The sequence below is a fragment of the Podarcis pityusensis genome (assembly GCF_964106645.2).
Source record: "Podarcis pityusensis genome assembly, chromosome: 15".
Taxonomy (NCBI): Eukaryota; Metazoa; Chordata; class Lepidosauria; order Squamata; family Lacertidae; genus Podarcis; species Podarcis pityusensis.
In genome coordinates, this window is record NC_138040.1 from 1,912,066 (window position 1) to 1,931,392 (window position 19,327).

The 19,327-nt window shown below is 47.9% G+C and overlaps 1 protein-coding gene across 4 annotated transcripts in view; it reads right to left on the reverse strand.

Annotated features, from left to right (window-relative positions):
• GIT1 (GIT ArfGAP 1) overlaps nucleotides 1-19,327 on the reverse strand; it is a 55,177-nt gene that overhangs the window by 19,396 nt on the left and 16,454 nt on the right. For 2 of the 4 annotated variants that reach the window (XM_080982914.1, XM_080982913.1), the window contains exons 2-11: nucleotides 16,880-17,013; nucleotides 13,200-13,312; nucleotides 10,324-10,429; nucleotides 9,599-9,685; nucleotides 9,290-9,420; nucleotides 8,457-8,551; nucleotides 7,030-7,072; nucleotides 5,946-5,972; nucleotides 4,642-4,690; nucleotides 3,000-3,072 (exon numbers count right to left, since the gene is read on the reverse strand). In XM_080982914.1, the coding sequence (XP_080839040.1) occupies nucleotides 3,000-3,072; nucleotides 4,642-4,690; nucleotides 5,946-5,972; nucleotides 7,030-7,072; nucleotides 8,457-8,551; nucleotides 9,290-9,420; nucleotides 9,599-9,685; nucleotides 10,324-10,429; nucleotides 13,200-13,312; nucleotides 16,880-17,013 (858 nt within the window). The remainder of the gene's footprint in view (nucleotides 1-2,999; nucleotides 3,073-4,641; nucleotides 4,691-5,945; nucleotides 5,973-7,029; nucleotides 7,073-8,456; nucleotides 8,552-9,289; nucleotides 9,421-9,598; nucleotides 9,686-10,323; nucleotides 10,430-13,199; nucleotides 13,313-16,879; nucleotides 17,014-19,327) is intronic. The other 2 variants (XM_080982916.1, XM_080982915.1) reach the window with 1 other exon arrangement.

Here is a 19,327-nt window from a genome sequence, read left to right on the forward strand (position 1 = left end):
AGTGAGAGACCAGACCGCCTGTTCGTCTCCCCAACCCAATCCCCTCCGGTTTGGGTGTCAGTTGCCCTTGCTTCGTAAGCACTTCCAACCTGACCTGGAGATCCCTGTAGGCGGCAGCTGCATCCTCCTCTCTCTTCCTGGATGCAAGAGCCTCGGCATTCAGTCGTGTCACTGCTTCTCTGAGTTCCACTATCTGCTGTTCGGCCGTCATGTTGTCTGCCGTTCGTGAGCTCGCTAGTAGGCACCCGCTTTCTCTCCTCTCCTCGAGGACGTAGATGCCCACAATCTTGAGATGGGGCTTACTGTCAGAGCTGCTTCCAGATCCTAGCTCACAGAGGATCACGCTAGCCAGCGATCATTAAATAAAAGTCTTTATTGAGTTACAGTTTCCATTCTCAAGCTGCTGCGTGCAACTCTACGTCTCATGGTTAGATCGGCGAAGCCCCATCTGAGTCTCCGCCCTTTGTACACCAACTTAATATCCTAGCCTTGCTCCACCTTTTCCGCCTGACTGTTCTTCTCTGGGTCCCTCTGCCCCCCGGGGTCTCTTCCTTCCGGGATTCCTCTGACGCTGACGCTGACCCCCCTGACTCTTCTCCCTCCTTTCGGCGGGCTTTAGGACCTGGCTCCCTTTCCGGGCTGCCTACTGCGCCACCTTCCTGTGCATTTGAACTTGGCACGCGCGCCCAACCTTCCACCTTCCGTCTGACCGTTTCTTCGCTCCCCGATGGAGGTGTGGCCACTCCTGACTCGTGCCCTCCCCCCTGTTGTGAGCTGCCAGCGCTTGATCCCTGGCGCCCTTCCTCTTCCCTGCTCTCTGGCGGTGACGCTGGTCCTGATTTCCAACTGCTCCCCTCTGAGTCCCCTCTGGCTCTATCTTCCTGGGGTGTCCCCCTAGGCTCCCCCCTTGCCCTGGCCACTGGTGCTCCTTTCTGTGAATCTTCTGATTCACTGGAAAGACTCGGAGATCTCGGGTCGTCGTCATCACTCATCTTTTCTTCTGCCTCCTCTCCCTCGCTCTCTGTTTCCTCCCTTGCCCTTGCCTCTGCTCCTGAACCCCTGACAGTACCAAATTTGAATCTTAGGAAAGGGGAGGTAAGAGTGGAGCATGCGGGAATTGCGGCAAGGAGCCAGCTTGCCCCATATTTATTCTCACACCTGGGTCCCACTCTCTCGAGATGAAAACCAAACACCAGACATTTTACACACACAGAGACCTGAACATTGCAACCATTAAGAACTCACACCAATCTTTACTACAACAACCCACAAATTAAAATGAACTTCAGCACCAAAACGAGACAGACCAGCAACAGTAGAACTAAATAATTAGAGGCTCTGGCCACATAATGCTCGTTTTGCATTTGTAAAAAAAAATCCATCGTTTAGTACGGCAGCACCCAGCCTCTGGAACTCCCTGCCTCTTGACACCAAGAAGGTGCTTTCGCTGTACGTTTTCCAGCACCTGCTAAAAACATTTTTCGTTAAGGCAAACGCAGAATGCCGACGTTTGTTTTTATCTTATCGTTGGTCTTAATTTTCTTTTGTAGGTTTTTAACACTTGTGTTTAACTAATAAAGTCCTTGTTTTGCCCTTTTTTTTGCAAACTGCTTAGAGTTTTGCTTGTTTGCTTTGCAATCGAGTGTTATGTAACTTTAATGAAATAAAATAGTTTTTTAAAAACAACAACGAACACCACCCACCAGAATAAAACACCAAACTAGTTTTAAAAGCAGGCAAAGGGAGAGGGGCGTAGAGAAGGGGCAATGAACCATACTCCCCCCCCCCATTGGAAGGCGATGGCATCTTTTTGCCCCACAAACACCCCTGCCTCTTTTTCCCAGGGCCAGCACAAGACATTTTTGTAGCCTGTAGTGCAGAACAAGATGGCAGCAGCCTGCGACCACATGCAAAAGACATTCAGACCAGTAGGAAAAACTTCCTTTAAGCATCCTCTGTCTCAAAAGAAGGTGGCAGGCAAGCTTAAGGAAGGAGCAGAGGAACCTCACATTTCTGGCCTTCAGGTTCTCCATAAGTCACCTCACACCCCAGCGAATTATGGGTTGTCAGTGTGTGGGGGGAAAGACAGCTCTCTTTCCACCCACCCCCCACAGTGGACGCCAATGAGCAGAACACACAAGAACCCTGGCCCAGCAAAATGATTCCAGGTGGCTCTCGCAATTGAGCCAAGTTGCATTGACACCCCCCCAACTAATAATCTTTAGTCTCTTCTTGGAGTAAACCACTAAAATACTTTATATAAAAGGGGTGGGGTGGGAAAAAACCCACGTTCTTTCATATTTCAGAACAGAAACTGCCATAACCAAAGTTGGGGCAGAGGCTTAATTGTAGAATTGCAGAGTTGGAAGGGAACGAAGAGGTCCTCTAGCCCAACCGCAGCAATCGCAGTTAAGGGGAGTAAATGTAAGTTTGGGGGGAGAAAATACAAGGCGAGAGGAAACAGAGAAATAAGTTTGGGCAGTGGCACTAGAGCAGGCACAGGCAAACTCCGGCCCTCCAGATGTTTTGGAACTACAATTCCCATCATCCCTAGCTAACAGGACCAGTGGTCAAGGATGATGGGAATTGTAGTCTCAAAACACCTGGAGGGCTGGAGTTTGCCTATGCCTGAACTAGAGGGTGTTGGAGGGAGTCTGGATGAAGCCAGAGTTCGAATCCATCCACCCCCCCAAATAATAATAATAGATTCTTCCAATGATATTACCACAAGCAACTGAGTGCACATTGCCACCTAAAGGCCAGAGGAAGAACTACAATGAACAAACTGATTTTTAAAAAGGGGGAGAGAGATTTTATCAGCCCCTTATTCATAAGTCTTCAAGCTGGGCAAAGCCTATAAGCATTGGAATCTCCTCCCCCCCCCCCCCAAAGACCAGGAGGATATGACTGAGAAAGGGGAAAGCCCCACCCTCACTCAACAAGGGGTTAGACTAGATGACCCCCCCAACTTCAAGACCCCCACCCCCAAAACTCTTCACCTGCATCATTCTCCCGGCGATCCACTTCATCGTAGACGTCCATGGCGAGTTCCTCAAAGAGACGGTTGCTTAGCTATAGATAGATAGATAGATAGATAGATAGATAGATAGATAGATATTTGGGGTGGGAGGGGAAAGAAATGAGATAAGAAGTCGGCTCATTAACAGGGTTCCAGGTGGTAATTGGGGAAGGAAAGTGTCAGAGCAGAGAAGGGAATGGTCTCAACTGGGCGGTCCAAACAGGGAAGCGTTGCTTAATGGTTACAGCCAGCCAGGAGCCAGACTTGTGAGTAGGAAGTAATCCCATGATCCCGAGGTTACCCAAGTAGGTTGTGGGGGTGGGATTCCCGGGGGGGGGGGAGAGTGCAAGGGGGCAGGGTGTGGGTGTGTGTGCTAGAGGTGTAAATGACTCTCAGATTTCCCCAAAGCTGAGGTCACTGGATCAAGTTCATCAGTTTTGTCGAACTAATTAACCTCCATAGTTTTAATTGGATTTCTGAACAACTGTGCAATCAATGGCTTTGAATTTCATTGCGTTGTTATGTTCCTTGGGGATGTAAGATGCAGGAGAGAAACTTGCTTTATAAACTGAAGGCAGCCCTGTTTATGGAAGCTTTTAATGTTTAACAGACCACTGTATTTTTATACTTTGTTGGAAGCCGCCCAGAGTGGCTGGGGAAACCCTGCCAGATGGGCGGGGTATAAATAATAAATTATTATTATTATTATTATTATTATTATTATTATTAACTACTTAACACTGTATTCCAAAGAAAATCTAAAGCACCGTACTTTTCCGTGTATAAGACGCCCCCTAATTTTGGGGACTCCAATTTCAGAAAATGGCCCAAAGTTTTTTGGGGGGAGCATTGCCAGAGCTGTTGAGCTTTTTGGGGTGTGGTGCGGGTGTGAACGCAGTAAATCACTAATCTGACGATTGCAATCACTTGCGCCAGCTAACAATCGCTCGCGTCTGCTACAAGCATCTGCCCAGTCACCAAGAGCAGAAGGAAATAGCAAGCACAATTGCCGCAGCGGCAGCCCGTCCTCAGCCGCCCTTGCCGCAGCCGCCAATCACACCACAAATCCCCAATGACAATCTGCAGCTCGCGGCTGCAACCAATCACCCCCCAGTTTTTAAAGCTTATTTTTTATTTTTTAAAAACCTAGTCTTATACACGGAAAAGCATGGTCACTTTTAAAAAGCAAGTAGAGGAGGAATGCCTCTATTTGGAAGAAACTGCCCCCCAAGAGAGAGAAGGAACGTCTTTATTCAAAAGAGGCACCCCCCCCCCCAAGAAGCAATGCTTCTATTTAAAAGAGGTTTTCCCTCCAGAGACAGGGGAATGCCCTTATTTCAGGGAGGGAATCTGCAGGGCCTCCAGATGTTGGAGGTCTGTATCTCCCAACTCCCATCCTTGAGCAACATCTGGAGGGGGCATGTTGGCTCCCCAGTTCAGGGGAAATAAAACAACACGTTTTCAAGGGGGGAGAAAGCCTGGGGCGGGGAGATCCATTTTTGAATTGGCCACGGGGGCCTCCTGACTCTCTGGGACAGGCTTATGACACCCCCCCCAGGAGCCTCGCCCCCCCCCCAACAAAACCCAGAACCGCCCTCAATAATCCCTGGAAGAAGACTCACCGCCTGCAGTTTCTTCTTGGCTGCTTTGGCGAGCTCAGAGAGGTCCAGGCTGTTGGGGAGAAGGGCAAAGAAGCCGTCAATCTTCTTCCAGCGGAAATGAAATCGGGGATCAATGCCCATTTCCATGCACCCCACCAACACACACACACCCCTTACATCCTCCAAACGATGCCTGGCGCCAGACCGTTCAAATCTGCAGAATCCCCCCAACAAAGATGTTGCGACTAACAGATTTGTAAGGGTTGGAGGTTTTTAAGGTGAGGGTGGATGACCCTTGGTCAGGGATTCCTTAGCTGGGATTCCTGGGGTTGGGCTAGATGACCTTTGGGGAACCCTGCCAACTCTACAGTTTTATTCCGCAGGGCCTGTAAGACACAGCTATTCCGCCTGGCTTTCAATCTGAATTTAGCCTGATCTTTTATTCCCCTTCCTTCCCTCCCTCTCCCCTTTTTATGAAGATTACCCGCTCTGAGATCCCACAGCTAATTCTCCCCTGGTCTCCTTGTTGGCCCAAATAGGACTAATTTAGCCAGCCAGCCCAGGTGATCATTTCATGTTTATTGGATGGATTTCCCCCCTAAATTGATTTTAGAACTTTGAATTTATTGTTATCACACTTTTGTACTGTATTTTATGCTTTTTTTTGTTGTATCACAATTAAGTGTTTTAAATTTGTTGTTAGCCGCCTTGAGCCCAGTTTTCTGAACCGGGAAGGGTAGGGTATAAATAAAAATTTATTATTATTATTATTATTATTATTATTATTATCATAATAATTGAGGGGGGAGGCAGGTTCATCTACAGACCGATGGACACAGGTGAGAGTGCGCTGGAGATTATAGGCCCTTCTTATACCCATTTATATCACACTTCTGTCCGGTTTCCATACGACTTTGCTTGCCGCCAGTGGTGGCGGCATTTAGCCAAATCTGGCTAGCCACAAAGAGAAGCAGGTGCTGGACTAGGTGGGCTCCAGCAGTCAGGCTCTCTTCGCATCCCTAGACCCTTGGGCAGATTCTCTCAAGGGCGACCTTCTAAGCATTCATAATCCTGGGGTTTTTCCAGCCCTGCAGAAGACTGGGGGTGTGGGGAGAGACTGACAGGCCAAACACGGTCACAAAAATATTCTATTTATTCCCACCCTCCCTGCCATTTTGCATCCAAACTCCTCCAAGCCCACCCCATAAAACAGACACTGATAATCCACGTTATATCTCCCTAGACCCCACAGAAATTTGGAGGGCGTGTGTGGGGCACACAGGGCGATGGTGTCGTCATGCAGACGGAAGCTGAAGCCTTGGTACCTTTGAGACATGCATTTTGGGCGCACTCTGAACTCCGAAAAGGCAGCGAGGGGTTGGAAAAAGAGAGAAGTGAGGATGTTAAGAAAAAAAACAAAAGCAGAGCGTTATGTAGCCAAAGGGTGGGGATTCGCACTCGCCTCCTGAAGGTCTCGCAGGTGCTCGCTGGGTCAAGATATCAAGCCAGTCTCTCCTTGCCTAACACTGACCCAGACCGTGCCCAAAACTGAGCCGAGGGATGCAGTGAAGGGGGTTGGACTAGATGACCCTCAGGAACCCTTCAAGTACAATTCTATGCTTCTAAGACCAAAATACACCACAGTCTGGGGGCCTCGACAAGCAGCCAGGGCCCCCTGTATCTGGTGCAGAGGACCCCCCCTTTGGGGTGGGTGAGAGCGACCCACATAAGAACCCTCCTCAGAGACGTCAGAGGGGCCACCACCACTCAGCCCTCGAGGCAGAAGCACCCAAAGGTTAGATCTGAGGAGCAACGATGAGGCAGGCTCTTGCTTCAGCTGTAGACAGCTCAGTTGGTCAAGCATGAGACTCTTAAACGCAGGGTTGTGGGTTCGGGTCCTGCCTTGGGTGAGATTCCTGCATTGCAGGGGGTTGGACTAGATGACCGCTGGGGGTCCCTTCCAACTTAACAATTCTAAAATACAGTCGTAGCTTGGATCCCGAACACCGTTTTTGCTCCTGAACGCTGCAAACCCGGAAGTGAGTGTTGCGGTTTGTGAACGTTCTTTGGGACCCGAACGTCCAGCGGGGCTTCCGATTGGCTGCAAGAACTTCCTGCAGCCAATCAGAAGCCACGCTTTGATTTCTGAACATTTTGGAAGTCGAACGGACTTCCGGAACGGATTCCGTTCGACTTCCGAGGTACGACTGTACCAGGACGCGGTTTAGGAGGCCAGGGCAGTGGTTCTCAAAGTGGGAGGCCAAGAGGCAAGGAGGCAGCAGGGGGCACAAACGACTATCAGACTTTGAAATAGCTGGCCTCCCTGCATCAGGTCCGCCAGTTCTGTTGAGTTAAATGGTTTCAATTGCATTTTGAACAAATATGCCATGAATTGTCACTGTTCCCCACCTGTCTGCCATTTGCGGGATGATGTAATGCCCATTCTTGTGGTCTGCGTAGAGAGACAAAATAAAGAAAGGAAATGGGTTGAGTGAGATCAAAAGCGGCTTTTCTGAATCCAGTCGCCCTGCCCCCCTTGCACAGAGGCAGGTTCGCTGGCTCACTGGGACCCCTGCACTGCAGGGGGTTGGGCTAGATGACCGCTGGGGGTCCCTGGGCCGACTCCCTGGTTCCACAAAGATTAGCAGGATGGCTCGTTCCGCAGCACCACCAAAACATACATTCCCACTTGCTCTGCTGCAGCAGAAACAGGAAATGCCAGGAATTATTTGGAAAGGTAAGGGTTTTAAACAACAATAGCCATGCCATCATTACGTGTGAGCGAAAGAGCAATGGCCCTGTGGTGAAGTTTCCTGGGAGAAGAGCGACAGAGAGGAAGTTCCTAAACAGAATCAAGTCACGCCACTCTTGCATTAACGGTAAACATAATTCCGATCGCTACATTTTTTAATAAACCAAGACAAATAGCAATACAGTGGACGCTCGGGTTGCGAACATGATCCGCGCAGGATGCACGTTCGCAACCCGCAGCATTCGCAACCCGCAGCGGCACGTCTGCGCATGCACGGGTTGCAATTTGGTACTTCTGTGCATGTGCAAAGTGCAATTTAGCGCTTCTGCGCATGCGCAACCGCCAAAACCCGGAAGTAACCCATTCTGGTACTTCTGGGTTTCGGCAGGTCCATAACCCAAAAATACGCAACCTGAAGCGTCTGTAGCCCGAGGTATGACTATTGCACAAAAGGGGGTATTGGGAAAGGACGAGCGAATCACACAAGCGTAGCAAAACACCTTATCCCGAATCAGATTCATTGGTTCATCTAGCTCAGTGTTGTCTACACTAACTGGCAGCTGTGGCTCTGCAGGGTTATTTTTTGGAGGGGGCGCTGTCTCTCTCAGCCCTACCTGGTGACGCCGGGAATTGAATTTGGGGCCTCTAGCATGCAAAGCAGACGCTCTCCCAACGAGCTGCAACCTTTGTCTTAGAAATTAGCTATCAGTCCTCACGGTTCTGATTTAGGAGCCGATTTAAATAGGAGCACAGGAAAAGCCGGATGCTGGCTCATAGGGTTGCAACTTGTCGGCAATCTTGGATATCTGGGTTGGGAGAGATGCTTTATCTGAAATCCTGGACAGCTCCTGCCAGGCAGGGCAGGCAACACTGGACTAGGCGGGCCAGTTGTCTGGCTCAGTGCATGGCAGATTCCCTGTTTCTGCTCTGCAGCTGTTTTGTCTTGAACAGGGACCCCTCCCTGAGCCCCCAGCTCATCTGTGTTCAGAAGGGAGGCTGGACAGACCGCTCAGCGGGAAGCTTCTGTGGTAGTAGGTTGTTATCCCAGAGGTTCAGCTCCCTCCCGCTGGAACAGTTCTCTTACCTGGCTTTCGGCCACAGAGGTAGAAAGCCAGCCTGTCCGTCAGCTCGTACTGGCATTCCACCAGGCGCTCGGCCAGTTCGTGCTGAGAGGCCTGCCTGTGGGGAGGGAGGGAAGGACAACGGTCAGACAAGGTAGGCCAGAAAGAGAGAGAGAGAAACCCACACCAGTAAACAGGACTCGTTACAAACTTAACACAACAGAGATGATCTGCTGCAACCAGGAACCACAAATGGGTAACCATCTAATAGACTGCTGATAGGTAAAGAGAAAAAGGTAAAGGAAGCTTTTAATGTTTGATGCATTACTGTATTTTCTGTATTTTAATATTTTGTTGGAAGCCGCCCAGAGTGGCTGGGGTATAAATAAATTATTATTATTATTATTATTATTAGTAGTAGTAGTAGTAGTAGTAGTATTAAGCCCTGGACGATTAAGTCCAGTCAAAGGCGACTATGCGCTTGCAACGCTCATCTTGCTTTCAGGCCGAGGGAGCCGGCGTTTGTCCACAGACAGATTTCTGGGCCATGTGGCCTGCAGGACTAAACCGATTCTGGTGCAACAGGACACCATGACGGAAACCAAAGTGCACGGAAACGCCGTTTATCTTCCCGTCTTGCACTGGTGTTCTTTCAAACTTCTAGGTTGGCAGGAGCTGGGACAGAGCAACAGAAGCTCACCCCGTCGCGGGGATTCAAACCGCCAACCTTCTGATTGGCAAGCCCAAGAGGCTCAGTGGTTTAGATCACAGCACCACCCTGTTGATGGGCAATATTGGGCCAGCAGTGGGAGGGGCTAGAGTCAGAAGTGGGTGGGGCTATACATGACACCCTCACCTGGCGTAATCGATGGGGCTGCGTCCGTTCACGTCAGGTGCCCCGGGGTCCGCCCCGTAGACGACGAGCAGCTCCGCCTGGAGGATCTGGCCTGCCTTGGCAGCGACGTGCAGGGGCGTCGTCCCTTTCTCCTACAAAAAGCAGAGGATTTTGCTCTACCACCGCACACAGCACATGCCCAGAGGCACTCTTTCTCTCTATAGCCAGGCTCCGCCAATTCAGCGAAAAGGGCAAATATTCCGAGACCTAGCAGGGTGCGGCAGGATAAGAAACCCGACACTGGGAGACGGGGCAGTGACGGGGGCTCACCGGGTGGAAGAAGTTGGCCTGGGCGCCCAGGGAAAGAAGGCGCAAGCAGGTCTCCAGGTTCCCCGTCCGGACGCTTGAATGCAGTTGCTGCGGAGGGAGGAGGATGGGGAGGAAAGAGGTCAGGTGGAAGGAAACACAAAGCTATCTACAAACATGTGCGCAAACAAACAGGCCAGCCCCCCACAAACCGAGGGACGAAGACCCCGGAAAACAAGAGCTCATATACCCCATTTAATTCCTCTCAACCACTTCAGGCTGGGAAGCTGGTATGGCTACAGATGCCACACAATACTCATTCTTCATTTGTAAGAAATCCGTATTTCAGCCTGGCAGCTCCTGTCCTTTGGAACTCCCTGCCTAGTGACATCAGTCAGGCGCGTTCGCTGTGTACTCCATTCAGCAGCTGCTAAAAACTTCTTTGCTTAGGCAAAGCCTGACATGTGTTTTCATCTGGTTTTTAGCTTATTCCAATTACTATTTTTTGAATTATTTTAAATTGTTGCTTTTAACCAGTGCTGGGGGGGACACAGGGGTACGCATACCCCTAAACATTTTGTGAATCTAAGTTTGGCCTCACTGAGGGGCAGAATTTCAATATAAGTAGGAAAATGAGAGTACCCCTAAACATTTTTTTTAAGAAAAAAAGCACTGCTTTTAACTCTGATGGTTCCCTGGAGTTGTTCTTTTCGTAAACCCCTTTCAGGTGTGCACACAGAGGTGTCTACCTTGCTGAGGTCCTTGGCAGTGACGCCGTCGTCGTCTCGGCACGGGAGCTTGTGGACAAAGGCCAGCATCTGGTATTTGGCACGGATGAATTCAGACTTGGTGGGGCTGCAATACAGAACAGGAGCAGATCAGTGAGGAGTCACACTAAGGCACCGTCCGCACTACAGATTTAAAGCATGATTATACCACTTTAAACAAGCAGGGCTTTCCTCCCCAGAAGGAATCCTGGGATCTGTAGTTTGTCATGAGTGTTGAGCGTTATTAGGTGACACTCCCCATTCTCACCCTCACGGAAGTACAATTCCTAAAGTGGTGTGACCATCAATTCCTCTTTTTCAGGGAACTCTGGAAATTGTGGCTCTGTGAAGGGCACAGGGGGAGGGATCGCCTAACAACGAACTACAGTTCCCAGGATTCTCTGGGGGAAGCCAAGATTGTTACAACGGTATGATGCTGCTTTCTCCCCAACAGGGATTTATTGATAACAGTGGCCTAGAAAAGACTCAGGTAGCCTGGAAGCTCGTCAGGCTTCTGGATAATGAGGGCTAAGAGCACCTCTGCACATGACCAGAGGCACTCTTTCCCTCTCTGCTCCACCTCCTCCAGCACAAGCTTCGGGCCCTGCCCTGGGAAGGCTCTAATTCTTGGTTTGAACATTTTATTAAAAACAACAAAATGTGGAAGTGGAAGTGGAAGACTGCCTGCAAAGCAGGAAACCCCAATAATAATAATACCAAGAAATGCGATTGAACATAGAGACCTACAAAACACTTTGACAACTATTCGTTGTTTTTGCCTTCTTCCATCATCATCATCACGTAGAAATGTAGAGTTGGAAGGGATCCCAAAGGTCATTTAGTCCAACCCCGTGCAATGAAGGAAGCGCAGCTAAGCTGACAGGTGGCGTCAGAATTTAAAGCCATCAGAGCGATGTGCAGAGCAAGAACAGAATGAAACTTGGAAATGCAAGCTCTGCGGAGGGCAAAATAAACTCCCTTTGATTTTGCAGTAGCTCAAACGCTGTCAGAAATTATCTGTGAGTTCCTTACCTCCTCAGACGACCCACACATCATTTCTGAAAGAGTTTGAGCCCTCTAAGTTATTGGGTGAAGTGTGGAAATGACCGACGGTGTTCATGGAAATCTTAACTCCGCTTCTGCCTGCCCTTTGGATGCTTTGCACTACAATTCCCATCAGCCCCAGCGTCAGATAGCCATGCCTGCTGGGGATGATGGGAGTTGTAGTCTGAAACATCTGGCAAAGGCGGAGTTATGACTTTGTCGGGTGTCTTCTGCAACCGGAGCTGGTCCTGCTCCTTTTCCAACCCTTTCAGACGTCCGCTCCAAAATAGACAGAGCTCTTGAGTCTCTCCTCTCTCTGCTGCAGTCAGCAAGTTCAAAATTAGTTCCCCGCTTCGTTTGCAGAACTATTAAAAGGGCCCTTGCGGGAGGCTGAGATGTCTGAGTAGGCCAGGAATACGGCCACAGATAAAGAATAGAGGCATAAGGGATAGCTCAGTCGGTAGACCATGAAACTCTTAATCAAAGGGTTGTGGGTTCGAGTCCCATGTTAAGCAAAAGGTTCCTGTGTTGCAGAGGGTTGGACTAGATGACCCCCAGGGTCCCTTAAAACTCTACATGTCTATGATTCGGTGATCAGAGAGGCCTTGGGAGAGTGTGTAGAACCTAGCTGTCCCTAACCTAGCGCTCTTCAGAGGTTTTGGACTACAACTCCCAATCAGCACAGGTGCAGTCCAAGACAAAGCCAGGCTGCCTAGGGCTGATGGGAGATGTAGTCCAAAACCTATGAGAAGCCATCAGGTTGGCAAAAGCAGATTTAACTCTGTACAGAGTTAAAGGAAGAGCTTTAAAATTGAGCTGCTCTCATCCTTTGGGTTGCATGATCTACCTTCCAATTCCAGATGGGTGATAAAAATGATAAGAAAAATATTGAAATGCGATTTTCCCTTAGATCCAGCGTCGATACTGCTCAACTGTACACTGCCTATCACATGCAAAGAACATTTAAGGGACTTACATCCTATCTGCTAATGGCTCAAAAGTTACATTCTTGGAATGAATGCTTAATAAAATTTGGGATTTGGCTACAGTGGCAAAAAAAACGATGCCTCAAGAGCCAGAATTGCAAGTGAATACATAAAACAATTCTGGGAAAACTGGCTGCTCCTATGTAATATTGACATCCCACGAAAGCAAATTCAAGTAGATTTTGAGAGGTTTTTAGAAGAAATATTGCAATTTTACACTAAGTTGTATTTTCTTGCAGATTGTTACGATTTGCAGCAATCTTATCTGGGGCAGTGGAGTTGTTAGTAACTGTCAAACAATGATTATTTTTTTAAATGGTTCCAGTTAAGAATGAGTTGTCAGTGGAGGCTAAATGGTCCAACATTGACATTCTGAGTAAGACAGGGATGTACCAGTTACAGGTAGGTAGCCATGTTGGTCTGCTGTAGTCGAAACAAAATAAAAAATTCCTTCCAGTAGCACCTTAGAGACCAACTAAGTTTGTTATTAGTATGAGCTTTCGTGTGCACGCACACTTCTTCAAATACACACCTGAAGAATGTGTATCTGAAGAAGTGTGCATGCACACGAAAGCTCATACCATTAACAAACTTAGTTGGTCTCTAAGGTGCTACTGTTAGGGATGTACCAGAAAATCATAATTACAGCTGGCATCATCCAGCAGGCCCCTCCCTTCTCTACGCACCCCGTAACCCCCACAAAAATTACAGAATGGTCAATGCCCACTGCCATTCTTCCTTGGGGGAATGAGCCCCACATCTCCCCAGGTAGGTACCCCCCCCCAACCTCTCCCCGTCTACCCCCTCCTCCAATCCACCAGGACTCACTGGACTTTATCCTGTGGGTTAGCCTTACGCTTCCCGCTCTGGACCTGCGCCGGATCAAGCAGCGAGTGTTCCCATATAGAATTGGCACCGTTACTCGCGAGGGTGTGCACCATCTGAGGACCGGAGGGCAGGGATTGGGAGAGTGGGAAGAAAAAAAGGAGGAGAGAAAAATCAACAGGGAAATGGCCAGTTTACCTGCAGGATCACCTTGTTGCATCGACGTTCATCTGACTGCTTTGGCCTGTGGAACTGCTTTTTGTTACAGGTGCCAGAATAAATTCTCCTTTTAACATGCTTGTAAGAAACCAACCTCTGTGGAACTCCCTGCCTGTTGAAGTTGGTGTATTCGTTTTCAGCGCCTGCTATAGGCACATGCCTGGAGGCGGTTGGAGGATGGATGGCGGCTAACAGATTGAGGTTGAATCCTGACAAGACAGAAGTACTGTTTTGGGGGGACAGGGGGCAGGCGGGTGGGGGGGACTCCCTGGTCCTGAATGGGTAACTGTGCCCCTGAAGGACCAGGTGTGCAGCCTGGGAGTCATTTTGGACTCACAGCTGTCCATGGAGGCGCAGGTTAATTCTGTGTCCAGGGCAGCTGTCTACCTGGTACGCAGGATGAGACCCTCCCTGCCCACGGACTGTCTCGCCAGAGTGGTGCATGCTCTAGTTATCTCCCGCTTGGACTACTGCAACGCGCTCTACGTGGGGCTACCTTTGAAGGTGACCTGGAAACTGCAACTAATCCAGAATGCGACAGCTAGACTGGTGACTGGGAGGCGGCCGCCGAGACCACATAACACTGGTATTGAAAGACCTACATTGGCTCCCAGTACGTTTCCGAGCACAATTCAAAGTGTTGGTGCTGACCTTTAAAGCCCTAAACGGCCTCGGTCCAGTATACCTAAAGGAGCGTCTCCACCCCTATCGTTCAGCCCAGACACTGAGGTCCAGCGCTGAGGGCCTTCTGGCGGTTCTCTCATTGCGAGAAGTAAGGTTACAGGGAACCAGGCAGAGGGCCTTCTCAGTAGTGGCGCCCACCCTGTGGAACACCCTCCCTTCAGATGTGAAGGAAATAAGCAGCTGTCTTCTCTTTAAAAGACATCTGAAGGCAGCCCTGTTTAGGGAAGTTTTTAATATTTAATGCTGTATTGTTTTTAACACTCTATTGGAAGCCGCCCAGAGTGGCTGGGGAAACTCAGCCAGATGGGTGGGGTATAAATAAATTATTATTATTATTATTATTATTATTATTATTATTATTATTATTATGTCATCCAGGCGTGTAGAATGTGGAGATCAAAATATGTGTCCTTTTCGGCATGTTGCAGCTCGTAATTACCGTACCTTTCGATTGCTTTTAATACCTGCTGTTCATTGCTTTTTAACAATACAGGCCTTGAATGTCCTCTCTGAATGATTACATGGTCTGCCTCCCCAGTGCCCCCAGAACTCCTGCAAAGACTGTGGCCCGGTCCCCCCCAGCCCCAAAGCTGAGCAAAACTTGTTTAGGAACATAAGGAGAGCTTGATGGATCAGGCCAAAGAGGGCCCCCTACGCCAGAATCCTGTTCTCATGGTAGCCAAACAGATGCCCCAGTACAAAACTCTCAAGTAGGACCCAAACACGAGAGCACTTTTGCCTGCTGTGGCTTCCTTCCATCAACTGGTAAAGGTAAAGGGACCCCTGACCATTAGGTCCAGTCGTGGACGACTCTGGGGTTGCAGCGCTCATCTCGCTTTATTGGCCGTACAGCTTCCGGGTCATGTGGCCAGCATGACTAAGCCGCTTCTGGTGAACCAGAGCAGCGCAAGGAAACACCGTTAGTGGTACCTATTTATCTACTTGCACATGACGTACTTTCAAACTGCTAGGCTGGCAGGAGCAGGGACCGAGCAACGGGAGCTCACCCCGTCGTGGGGATTCAAACCGCCGACCTTCTGATCGGTAAGTCCTAGGCTCTGTGGTTTAACCCACAGCGCCACCCGTGTCCCAACTGGTATTCAGAAGCATTTCTGCCTCTGACTGTGCAGGCAGATAGTAGCCACTGTGGCTAGTTGCCATTGATAGCCTCCTCCGCCATGAATTAGTCCATTTCTCTTTTAAAGGCATCCAACTCAGTGGCTGTCACTGCCTCATGCAGCAGGGAGTTCCACAGTTTAACTGTGTAAAGAAGTCCTGCCTTTGGTCTGTCCCAAATCACCCAACACTCAGCTGCGTTGGATGTCTATGAGTTCCAGCGCATGGACACACAATTATGCCATATGCAAGTTTAGAAGCTTCTTTCACATCGCCTCTGATTTGCCTTCTTTCTAATTTGAACACTGCAACCTTCCTTCACTGGGGATCCTTTTAATAATTTTTTTTATTGCATTTTGGTGTGCCGGAAAGAGAGATGGAAGAGACAGGCCCCTGCCCCCAAGGAGATTACAATTCCTCTTTAACCAGGCCTTTATACATTTCACTGATTTTACAACCATTTTGACATTTCAAAACTTGACTTCCTTCCCCCACTGTCTGCGGTTCCTTAAATTTATTTTTAATATCTTCTGCATATCCAAATTAACTTAATTTGTTCATTCATTCATCTTCTTTAAATATATACCTTATGAAACAGCAGGTTATTACAATAATCCTGCCAGTGTTTTAAATCTGTTTACAATTTATCTGTAAATATTCAATAAACCATTTCCATTCTTTTATAGAAAGTTTGCTATCTTGATTTCTTATTCTTCCGGTAAGTTTCACCATTTCTGCATATGGATTATGGAATATTTTGTCTTTTTTTATATTGTAATTTTAGGTTGTAAATTGCCCTGAGATCTACAGGCATAGGGTGGTATACAAATGTTATAATAATAATAATAATAATAATAATAATAATAATAATACTGTATTGGCCTGAATATAAGCTGCACTTTTTTTCCAAATTCTGATCGTGAAAAGTTAAAGTGTGGCTTATATTCATGACCTTACGCCTCCGGCAAAGTGGCGCAGCTCCCCACCCCCCCAGAAAGCAGCCCAGGACCACGGGGCAATGGTGCTCAGCCCTCCTGCTGTTCCCAAACATCCCTAAAGCCGCTGAATTTTAAAGTTGCGGCTTATATTCGGATGCGGCTTATATTCAGATGCGGCTTATATGCGGGCCAATACGGTAATAGCAGACTACGCTTCAAAATCAGCCAACCAAAACAAGTCTATAAGGATTGGAGAATCTTTAAAGAATATTTAGAAAACTATGGAATAAAAGGAAACATCTTGGCAGAATTAGACTGATCCCTGTATTGTATAAATATAAGTTTGTAGGGAGGTAAAAAGAAATTATATGAGAAATACGTAACTGTACGGTATAAAGTAATGGATAGACAAAGTTCAGTGAGATTAACTGGAAGTCAGTTTTAAATTTCTTTTCTATAAATGTTATAATTGTGTTCAATACCAGGAGTATATATGATGATAATTATATTAACCTTCTTATATCTTAAGAGCGATGGTTTGTTTGATTTTTCTGTTATTGGTTTGATTGTATGTTTGTTTGTTTACTTGTATGTACGTCTGTTTTTCATACATGTATTTATTTTAAATTAATAAAGAATTTTTTGTAAAAAAAAACCAGCTTTGTGCCACCATTCTGGGGATGCCACTGTCCCTCCGCCCGCATCCCAAAAGGTGCCCCCACTCACCTGCAACAAGGTGGCCGACCAAGGGCTGTGACGAAGGTGCTTGACGATGGATATATGGCGCCCCAGACTGCGATGGACGCTGCAACATTCGTCGCAGACCAGCACTCCGCGATTGATTGATGCCCAGCCAGGGTCTGGAGGGAGAGAAAACCACAAGTTTGAAAGTTTGGAAATAGCAACCCTTAACATCCGTTCCCAGTTTTCTTAGGGAAAACACCTTGAAATTGCTACACAGATGGTATCGCACTCCTTTGCAAATGTCAGAATCGCTTCCTTCCATATCACCTAATGGTTGGAGATTGTTGCTGCAATGAACTTGGTACATTCTAACTCTCTTTCAAATCAGAACCAGTGAAGGCGGTGAAGGTCGTGTGTGAGTGTCTGGAGGCGGTTGGAGGATGGATGGCGGCTAACAGATTGAGGTTGAATCCTGACAAGACAGAAGTACTGTTTTGGGGGGACAGGGGGCAGGTGGGTGTGGGGGACTCCCTGGTCCTGAATGGGGCAACTGTGCCCCCGAAGGACCAGGTGTGCAGCCTGGGAGTCATTCTGGACTCACAGCTGTCCATGGAGGCACAGGTCAATTCTGTGTCCAGGGCGGCTGTTTACCAGCTCCATCTGGGACGCAGGCTGAGACCCTACCTGCCCGCAGACTGTCTCGCCAGAGTGGTGCATGCTCTAGTTATCTCCTGATTGGACTACTGCAATGCGCTCTACGTGGGGCTACCTTTGAAGGTGACCTGGAAACTACAACTAATCCAGAATGCAGCAGCTAGACTGGTGACTGGGAGCGGCCACCGAGACCACATAACACTGGTCTTGAAAGACCTACATTGGCTCCCAGTATGCTTCCGAGCACAATTCAAAGTGTTGGTGCTGACCTTTAAAACCCTAAACGGCCTCGGTCCAGTAAACCTGAAGGAGTATCTCCACCCCATCATTCTGCCCGGACACGGAGGTCCAGCTCTGAGGGCCTTCTGGCGGTTCCCTCACTGCAAGAAGTGAAGTTACAGGGAACCGGGCAGAGGGCCTTCTTGGTGGTGGCGCCCGCCCTGTGGAACACCCTCCCATCAGATGTCAAAGAGAACAACAACTACCAAACTTTTAGAAGACATCTGAAGGCAGCCCTCTTTAGAGAAGCTTTTAATGTTTAACAGACCACTGTATTTTAATACTCTGTTGGAAGCCGCCCGGAGTTGCTGGGGAAACCCAGCCAGATGGGCAGGGTATAAATAATAAATTCTATTCTATTTAGGATGTGAATGTACCGGTAAGTCGACGCAAGATTCCTGGAACTTAATTTTGATGGAAACGAGACAGGTTACTAAAGAAACCATGGCTTGCTGTCCAAAATTAATGTTTCTGATGGTGCCAATGTAGATATAGTGCCAAAAGAATTGGTGTCCTATATGATCTTGGCATAGTTATTTGCAACTCAGTGGGAAATGGCCCAAAATCTCACTCTGGGTGTTTGGTACCAATCACTCTGGAACAGAGCTAGAATGGATAAAATTACGCATAATTTGGTATTTTGACAAGGACCAGGCCCTTTTAACATGATTTGGTATTCCTTTATTACATGCGCAACAGAGCCAACATTTTCAAGACAACTCTTATCCCAAGCTTGGCAAGTCTGGAACCAGATAATCAGATGACACAAATATTCTTTACTTGGACTTTGTTATTTGAACCCACGGGCAATCGGACTCAATTCTCCGTGCCTGTTTTATAGCTTTGCTTTTCATCTTTTAACTTTCAGCTCTTAACTTTGGTTCTCTGTTTTATATACATTACAAAACAAAATTTAAAAGTATATTTACGGAAAGAAAATGGAAATGTATTTTTGGAGAAAGGATGCAAACCACTGAGCCCATCTAGCTTAGTACTGTCTACACTGACTGGCAGCAGCAGCAGCAGCTCTCCAGGGTTTCTGGCAGGGAGTCTCTCCCAGACCTACCTGGAACTGTCAAGGGTTGAACCAGGGACCTCCTACATGCCTAGCAAGTGTTCTATACCCCTGAGATAGAGGAGGGGACGTGTGCGCTTTGTGTTACCCTGATTTCATGGGAGGACGGCTCGTGCGCTTTTCTGAAAAAGGCAAGCTGTAAATTAATAACACGAACAATATCGGTAAGCAGGAACGGGGGTGATGAGGCTTCTGAGTTATCACTGCAGTGCAGCCAACGCTTTGGAATTATTTATAATTAAAAACAGCTACAGCTGCCTTTTCACACCTACAAAGGCATCCTCAGAGCAAAGTCATATTGTCAGATCATTAAAAATAACTAAATCACCCAGTAAAGTCAAGATGGCAACAGATGCAAAGGCAGCGCATTTTAATTTTCTTTTAAAAATAGATTTGGGGGCTCTGGACTTCTGACTTGTCTCTAATTCTCAGCTTGGGGGGCGGGAAGAAGAGAAGCTTTTCTGTATTATTCTTATTCTTAT